Raw genomic sequence first — 9,146 nt, forward strand, 5'->3', positions numbered from 1 at the left:
GTATGGTCGGTGACCCAACCAGTGCTTGATCTGGTGAATGTGATTTTTCCTGCGCCTTGCATTAACACGTTGGTGGAAATTTTTTGTGTTAGCATCACCCTCCTTGAGGTTGAAGATTCGTGCAGTTTTTTTTTTGTTTTTTTTTTGCATGCACGCTCAAGCACGGCCAGACTAATGACCCTTCTTTTAAGTCTAGCCGTCAAATCACACTCATCCATTTGAGAGCAGACGTTGTTCCTGCACGATGTCGAGATGTCGGAGATTTTCTTTTGACTGGTGGTTCACTGCAGAATAAACACTAGATCACTATTACGGAGAAAAAGAGTGCATCTTGATAATCCTTATTGCCCTTTCGGCAATCAAAATGCTGAAGAAACAGACTTACATCTGCTTTGGGGCTCCGGCTTTGCTCAAGACTCTTGGAATTCTTTGATTCCAAATAAGAAAAGAGGGACCTTCCTCTATGGCGAAACTTTACTTGGAATTGATCAACTCCCAAATGCTTTTGCACCAGAAATTGTTATTTTGGGTTGCTGGTCTATTTGGAATCAGAGAAATGACAAGATCTTTAGAGGCATACAACAGACAATCCAATCTTGGAGGTTTCACTTCAAGCAAGACCTCAAACTCCTTCAGCATAAGATCAAACAGAAGCACTCCAAAGAATTTAAGCTGTGGCTGCACAATAACTTTTTATCAATGTTTACCGAAACAGGCATTGCCTGACTTACTTCCTTTATTTTCCTGGACCATTTTGATGCTTGTACCTGTATTATTATTTGCTTTATAAAATATACGTAGAACTATTGTTCTATGGTCTTTGCTTCAAAAATAAACCAAGATTTGCCCCCATGTGACAGTAACCACAATGATCTAAGGCTTTCCACCTCAACAATCTGGACCATCTTTGTGGTGGTAGTGGTTAGACTCAGATTAATTTCAATCTGGAAGCAAAGCAGTTGTCCTGAATGAACACGCAGCAAAAGCTGAAACATGGGGAGCGTGGGAGTTTTTCAGGCTGGCAAAGACCAAATGATGAACGGTCCAACATTAAGATAGAATCAATCACACCCTCTACATCCTCTCTCTCTCTCTCTCTCTCTCTCTCTCTTTTGAGATCGCATCGTCTCTTTTCTACTACTCCCCCCTCTCCCACTCCAAGAAAAGATCATCTCATGTGCAAACACAGGTAAAGAGCAACCATGGGTGACGCTGACCACCAGGCCCTAGGTGTAGTATGACTGCCACTACTACTAGTAGTGGTAAATTAATCCCCTAGAACTATCACATATACAAAAGCTGGGAAGAAGAGCGGTTGAAACAAAGCAAAAGCGATTAGGAGGAGAAGGAACATGTCGGCGCCCGTCTGCCGATGCATCCGAGCACGTGGCTCCGTCATGGCAGAGCATAAACAAGCATAGCCCATCCTCCCCTCCCCACCATCCCTCCATCCACAGGCACCAAGAGAGAAAGATTCCCGGTCTCCAACGCTTGCAACACCGCCATTGCCCACTGTCATGCAACAAAGTCGCCTCTCCTCCTCAACACCAGTACCTGATACAAGAAGAGGTTCAGAGATACATAAAAAATGTAATCCGATGCAGCAGTGCAGTTGATGTACAGTAGATGGGCAGTAGATGTATCTACTGTTCCTTCCATAATACTCCTACTGCTAGTACTTCTCCGGTACTGGCGGTAGTCCAAATGCGAGCGTTATGATGTCCTGACCAGCCGGGGAGGAGGAGGACTTTTGGACCAGGGCACGGTGGCCTCGCTTGGCCCCAACGCTGTTGGGGCGCGCGCGCGCGCTTGCGCTTACTTTGCCGGAAAGCAACGATGGCCGTGGCGTCCCTCGAGACGGAGCACGACACCGAGCGATAGGATTGACCCCGCTTCCACTTCCAACTGGGAAATGGGATCACACTGCCGTCCGGTTCTTTGTTAAACCGGTCGAATTCTCCACTTGTGTGGTGCATTGTGTGGACTTAACACTGCTACAGATAGCAGCTCTTAACTTGTCAAGAGTACGACCGCTATCAGATCAGATTATGATATACTGTACATAAACAACGTTTGGTTTTGGTAGGTTCTGCCGTCCGTGGCAGTGTGATTAGAAGCGAAAGGATGAAAATAGATCCTCTTGATTGGATTCCTTGTTTAGTTAGCCATTGGTGGTCGACTCTGGTGGTGACAGACAAAATGCTAGGAGTAGTAGAACATTGATATGACAGTGGGCTGATCAACCGACGAAAACAACCAGTACGATGAACTGTATTTGTTACTGGCATTGTGTGGCGCTGAAGCAAGGAATGTGGATGAGCTTGTGTTTTTTTTTACCTGCGGTGGGGCTTAGAACGGCAGGCTTTTGGAGGTGGAGGAGGAGGTGAGCGCCTTGAGGCTGTCCGGCGGCGCCAGGTCCTGCGGCAGCCGCGCGCGCCGCACGATCCGCCGCATGTTGCTCTGGAGGCTCTGCTGCACCAGCTGCCGCACGGCGCGCTTCTCGTTGCTCATGCAGCAGGTCTCCCGCTCCGCCGCCTCCTCTTCCTCCTCCTCCTCCCGGTGCCGGCCTCCGCGCTCCTGCGGCGCCGACACCGTGGCCACGGTGCCGACACCGTCGGCCACCTGCTTGCCCTTGTCGGCGCGCAGGATCTCCAGGATCCTCGACGCGCGCTTCTGCGCCAGCGCCGTGCCCACGAGCGTCAGCTCGAGCAGCGCCGACGTGGCGCCGGCCTCGGCCATGGCCGCGCGGTCGCCGTAGCTCCGGTGCGCCAGCACCATCAGCACGTACGCGGCCTTCTCCTGGCACCCGGCCTCGTCGGACCAGTTGAGCACGTCCACCAGCACCGGCACCGCGTCCGGGGCGCGGCTCACCGCGCGCCGGCCCTCGGGGCAGGCGGCCACGATGTTGCAGAGCGCGGCGAGGGCGCGGTCCGACGCCGACATGTCCCCGATGGCCGCGATGAGCGACGGCGCGAGCCCCGCGGACAGCAGGTGCGGCGCGTTCGCCGCCGCGATGGAGAGGTTGAGGAGCGCACGCAGGGCGTCGTGCCGGACCTGCTCGGTGGCCCCGGCCTCGAACGCGCGCACGAGGAAGGGCGCCGCCCCGGAGGCGCCGATGATGGGCTTGTTCGCGTCCAGCGCGCTGAGGCAGAGGAAGTTGGCGACGAGCGCCCCCGTCAGAGCGCCGGACGCGCCCTCGGCAATGCAGAGCATCTTGTGCACGGCGCCGGCCTGGACGATCGCGGCCTTGTTCCTGCGAATCACAACAAACAACTCTCACACAGAATCAGGAACCGAACACCCAGATCTGATCAGCAAGAAACAGGGGAGCGCAAGAAGCGCGTGGCGGAACAGAAAACTCACGTGTCATTGCCGATCCCCATGTTGAGGAGCGCGTACAGCGCGGCGGCCAGCAGCTCCTCGCCGCCTCCACTCTGGTCGAGCATGGCGACGAGCGGCGGGATAGCGCCGAGCATCGCGAGCATCTCCCTGGCCAAGGCGTCGTCCTTGGCCTTCCTCCGCACGACCGTGGCCGCCTCGACACGCCACGAGACGCCGCCGGCAACGTCTCCTTCTCCATCCTGAAGGGCAGCGACCACGACCTTCAGCTCCTCCAGCGCCGCTGTCTTCCGGACGGCCGCGTCCGCCTCGCCCTCGTCGTCGCCGCACTCGGACGGCTCCGCCCTGAGCAGCTCCGCGAGCCGGTCAGACCGCGGCCTCGGCTGCGACTGCGCGCGTGGCTGGGGCGACCGGAAGGACGTGCGGCCGCGGCAAGAACCGCCGCCACCGCCGCCGCCGCACGTGAGGACCTCAAGAAGCTTCCTCCGCATGGTGGCGGCCGAGAAGACCGGCCAGAGCCGGAAACCGCCCGCGTCGGCGTGCACGCACCTGACTACCATCGCTCGTGCTCCTTCCCCCGCAGGTTCTACAGCTTCGACGGCCGCAAGTCACATTGGCCGGAGGAGGGAGAGGGACACTTGGCGAAGAAGGGAGACGCGCTTCGGTAATGGCGTGCAGCGGAAGCCGTGGCGCGGCGCGGCGCGGCGCAGTAACAGAGAAGAAGGGTTTATACTCCGTGCGAAAAGGCAAGGTGGTCGCCTTGGACTGACAGGGTGGGTCCATGCGGCCAGTATAAAAAAATGGACTCCAATTAAAAACCGAGCGCCATTAATGCTGGATTTACAGTTGGATTGGATTTTGCAGTGGAGGGCCATGGAGGAGGTGAATTTAAAAAGGTGTCTGCTGTGCGGCAGCAGGTGATTTGCAGGCCACGATCTGCAAGCGAGCTAAAGTATTTTTATTACTACTGCAGGAGTATCAGGCTTGGTGGATGGAGCAAATTTGATTGGTTTTTCGCACTTCGCCGCGGTGATCTTAGGTTTTTGAAAAGCTGGTTTATCTCTGTTGCTCCGAGAGTCTGGCGGTGGTGCAAATCTGGGATCTATCGTGGCGCGTTTACAATCTGGGAGTGGTTGTGGGGTGAGTGATGAGGGGTAGGAGTAGTAGTTACTGTGTGCATGCACTGCCACATGCTTGACACGCCGCGCGCCGTGCCTATGTCTGCATTGACGCAGCACAAGATTTTGTAGCTCCGCCGACGGAGAGGTCCAAGATACCAGTCTACTCCCGCTGATTGGCTCTTGTCGGTATCATACGCCCTCATTACCACCTTATCAGGCGCATTTGCTGATGGGTATTAATATGTGGATTGCAATTTTACTACCTTCGTTCTCAAATATAAGTTTCTAAAAGTTTTTATTAGAAACTAAATACGGACATATGTAGACATATATTGGAGTATAAATTCACTTATTTTTTTCAGTATGTAGTCTTTTAATGAAATTTTTAAAAAGATTTATATTTAGAAACGTATGGGGTAGCACGTACTGTGTGATCAATGCATGTACAACGCAGGATTAATACATGAAATAATTCCTTATTTAACATTATCTTAAATTGCAGGTTCTTATTTGACATAAAAAAATATATCTAACAACGATTCTAAATTTTATTTTCGTGAAATGGCCGAACTGTCACCAAAAAAAGACAGCGACGACGAGGACAACTCTGGCGACGAGTAGATCCGTCTCGATCCCTGCGCGTCTTCGACCGATACTTCCGCGAGAAGGACAGCAAGGAAGTCGGGAAGGGCAAGGGTAGCCTTGGATGATATCCACCATAGCCAAACATGCCAAATTTTGATAGTCCGATGACATGTTAGTAGTGATGGAGTAGCCGGACGATGTGTGTAATGCATCGACGAAGTTGCATGAATTTGTATAGATTTGAGATATGATGTTCGAGGTGCCCGGTTGTGAGAAGGCAAATTTAAGGCTTGTGAGTGTCCGCGGACGCGTCCAAACGCGTCCGTGGACGTTTGAGGGATCGGATTTGCTAAGGTTGTCTGTAATGGGAGTATTGTAGCTAGTATCACTTATGTCAACTAGGTGGTTTTGATGAGATGACATAGAAATAAATGAAGAAAGAGAAGGTTGAGTATCATATCATGATACCGTATCATAATAAATGTTATGCTACCATGTGTCATGCATGACAACAAATAAATTACTACCCCTCCGTTCCTAAATATAAGACCTTTTAGATTCCACTATGAACTACATACAGATGTATGTAGTCATATTTTAGGATGTAGATTCACTCATTTTGCTCCGTATCTAGTCTATAGTGAAATCTCTAAAAGGTCTTATATTAAGGAACAGAGGGAGTATATGATACTAAACTAGTACCCGTAGGTCGGAACAGTAGGCCTCCGAAACCCCACAGCTTTGAGTCCTGTACGGGACAAGGGTGATGAGGTTATTTGGGGAGCGCTCTGCGTGACTACTGGTTTCTTCATCATGGACCGGACGACGACTTCTTCCCTCGACGTCAACAACCTTTTCGACAACATGGCCGGTGACGACGTCAACGCCAATCCTACTTATGTTGCTACTGCAACTCAGTATGTGTTTGTGTTCCATTCATACTCATCACTTCAGGTGCTACTTGCATACTCTCTGTATGGTCTCATGTCTTGTGTTATAATTTCTATGGTAGTCATGATTTATCTACTATTTCTGCTAGTAAAATCACATGGTAAATCGCTCATATTTCCAACAATCCAAAAATCTTATCATAGGCAATTTACCCCGAGCGGTTTTGCTGCTTCCATGAGGCCTCCTATGTTTGAGGGTGTGCACTATAAGACGTGGTGTGTGAGTGTAAGCACAATTGCTCCCTAAGGTGGTTTTGGTAATTAATCACAACGTATGCATCATTGGACTAATGAGTTTATTCAAGTATATTTAAGAAAAGTTCAATATTCTTTGGCTATAGGATTGTGTGGAGACGTCCCTTTGGTGGAAGGAAGGAATAGGATTGGCTCAAGCTTCAAGAAAGAAGACTCTACATTTTATATTTGTGAGAAATCACATTGAGTCCATAGGAAAGCCAATACTATTAAAAGGGGATGAGGTACTATGATGAATTGGTTGCTCAAGTTCTTAGAGATAGCCTCCAAAAATACTCAGCCATTCTCCCACAAAATATATCTCTCCAAGTTACATAAGCAAAATCGGTGCCACCAACATTTCCTACTCGGTCCTACCGATTTTACACTTAGACAGATCCTATGTCAAACCCACCATCTCGGTACAACCAACATTCCTATTGCTGCCGCAATATTGTGTGACCAACTTTCTATTGAGGAGATTTGAAGTTTGAGAAATTCTGAGTTTGAAATCGGTCTCACTCAGATTTGGAAACGAGTCTAGGCCATCGTATGGGCACCACCGAGATTCCTATATCGGTATCACCGGGATTTGGAAACCAGTCTAGGTCATCGTATCGGTACCACCGAGATTCCTATATTGGTCTCACCGAGAATTCAAAAGTTGCCACATTCAGTGCAACTCGATACCACCGAGATTCATTTCGGTGTCACCTAGTTGGGCAATCATGTTGTAATAGTTGGATTTTGGGAGATGCCTATATATACCCCTCCACCTACTTCTCATTCGCACAGGAAGTACTCAGAACACACTTACACTTGCCACATCCATTTTCCTGAGAGAAAGACGCCTACTCATGTGTTGAGATCAAAAGATTCAATCCTACCATTTGAAACTTGATCTCTAGCCTCCCCAAGTTGCTTTCCACAAGATCAATCTATCCTACCCCTGCCAAATCTAAGAGAGAGTGATTGAGTGTTGAGGAGATTATCTTTTGAAGCACAAGACCAAGGAGTTCATCGTTCTACCATATCTGTTACCTTTTGGAGGGTGATACCTCCTAGATTGGTTAGGTGTTGCTTGGGAGCCTCCTACTTCGTTTTGTGGAGTTGAACCAAAATGTTTGTAAGGGCAAGGAGATCGCCTACTTCATGAAGATCTACCGTGAGTGAGGCTAGTCTTGTGTGGACGGAAGCCATGGTGGAATAGACAAGGCCGCTTCTTTGTGGACCCCTTATGGGTGGAGCCCTCAATGGACTCTCGTGGTAATTACACTCCGTGGGTTGAAGTCTCCACTAACATGGACGTACGATAGCGCCACCTATCGGAACCATGCAAAAAATTGCCGTGTCAACCTTTGAGTTTGATCTCCCTACCTTACCGTCTACTTTACACTTGCATGTTTTACTTTCCGCTGCTATACTCTTATATATGCATGGGTAGGGTGTACTTGACTAGTCATAGTTCCTAAAATTGGCCCACACTTTAAATTGGAAGAAGGCTAAGTTTTTATGTTATCAAGTAGTCTATTCACCCCTCCCCCCTAGACATACATTCGATCCTACAAGTGATATCAGAGCTTTGGCCTCCATTGCATTGGTTTCACAACCTAGAAGAGTATGGCTTCTAGTGAGGGAAATTATCACATTAGAGGTCTTATTTCGATGGCACTAACTTTGCTAGTTGGAAGCATAAGCTGAAAATGCATATTCTTGGTCATAATCCTGCCATTTGGGTTGTTGTTCATGTTGGTGTGCAAGGTAATTTCTTCGGAGAAGGAAAAGAACCGGATCGTGGTGCCACATCGAAAGAACTGAAGATGCTGCAATTCAATGCTCAAGCTTGTGATATTATATTCAACTGCTTGTGTCTTGAAGAATTCAACAAAATCCTTCGCCTTGAGAATGCAAAGGAAATTTGGGATACTTTGATCGATATGCACGAAGGAACTGTTTCTGTGAGGGAACCTAAGTTTGATGTGCTTCAAAGTCAGCTTGACAATTTCAAAATGAACGGTGGTGAAAGAGTCGCTCAGATGTATTCTAGGCTAGCTCTCATCACATATGAGATTGTCGGCTTACGAAGTGAAGAGATGACCGACAAATTCATCATCAAGAAGATACTTAGAGCCTTGTCCCATCTGATACTTGCGCAAAAGAATGTGCCATTATCTGTCCACATATTGCTACTTGTTCTGTCCAACAAAAACTTCCTTAGATTAGCGAGCAATGAACATTTTAGGTTTGATAGTCCACCAGATTGAATCTCGGTGTCACCGAGTTGAAAAATTCAGTAGTACCGATCTTGGTTTTAGGGTTGCTTAGAATGGTCTCAGTGGAACCGAGTTCTTCTTTTTAGTCAAACCGAAAAGGGGTGCCAAGTTTCTGTAAAAGAGATCATGTTTCCTGGTGCCTCTAGAATTTTAAACTCGATGGAACTGAAATCCAATTTTGCTGAAAGCTAAAATTAAAATTTTCAGAGTTCAAATTTGACAAAACTTCTGCAATTTTTTGATGCTTATCTTTTCAAGCTCTTCTATATGTTTTCACATGGTGAGCTTGTTTGCTTGTCTGCCAGTCTGCCATTTTGCTTGTTTGTTGATCTTGCAAGATATCAGGTTCCAATGACAGTGAGAACAACTTTAGTGAGCCCAATGTTGAATCTGATTCATGCACTAGTCCTGAGAGGACCCCTTCCGATCCAGGTACCCCCAGCACCTATGGCATGCCCAAGGTAGCTACCAGGTCCATGAAAAGGATAAATTCTCATGAAGAAGATTCTGATTTTGTTCCTAAAGTTTTTGCTCTCCAGAAGCAGAAGGAGAAGTCTGCCGTCACAAAGGTAGTAAGGAAAGAGTATGCTAAACCATCTGGAAATAAAAAGCCAGGTGAGAAGAGACCTAGGAAGAGGATTGTC

The 9,146-nt window shown here is 48.4% G+C and overlaps 1 protein-coding gene across 1 annotated transcript; it reads right to left on the bottom strand.

The window, feature by feature from the left end:
* Nucleotides 1–1,009: 1,009 nt before the first annotated feature.
* Nucleotides 1,010–4,696, bottom strand: LOC123395470 (U-box domain-containing protein 7). Its single transcript, XM_045090476.1, has 3 exons — nt 3,364–4,696; nt 2,338–3,253; nt 1,010–1,554 (listed from the first exon to the last, which is right to left on the bottom strand). Exons 1-2 carry the CDS (start codon nt 3,897–3,899, stop codon nt 2,350–2,352), a joined length of 1,440 nt encoding a protein of 479 aa, XP_044946411.1. The 5' UTR covers nt 3,900–4,696; the 3' UTR covers nt 1,010–1,554; nt 2,338–2,349.
* Between the last annotated feature and the right edge of the window lie 4,450 nt (nt 4,697–9,146).

This window comes from Hordeum vulgare, chromosome 5H (genome assembly GCF_904849725.1).
Source record: "Hordeum vulgare subsp. vulgare chromosome 5H, MorexV3_pseudomolecules_assembly, whole genome shotgun sequence".
In the NCBI taxonomy this organism is placed as follows: domain Eukaryota; kingdom Viridiplantae; phylum Streptophyta; class Magnoliopsida; order Poales; family Poaceae; genus Hordeum; species Hordeum vulgare.

Bases quoted from the DNA above. Each gene is read 5' to 3' on its own strand.
- LOC123395470 (XM_045090476.1), bottom strand. From the start codon at position 3,899: ATGGTAGTCAGGTGCGTGCACGCCGACGCGGGCGGTTTCCGGCTCTGG. The intron at 3,254-3,363 runs GTGAGTTTTCTG...TGTGATTCGCAG, and splicing joins ATGGGGATCGGCAATGACAC to GAACAAGGCCGCGATCGTCC.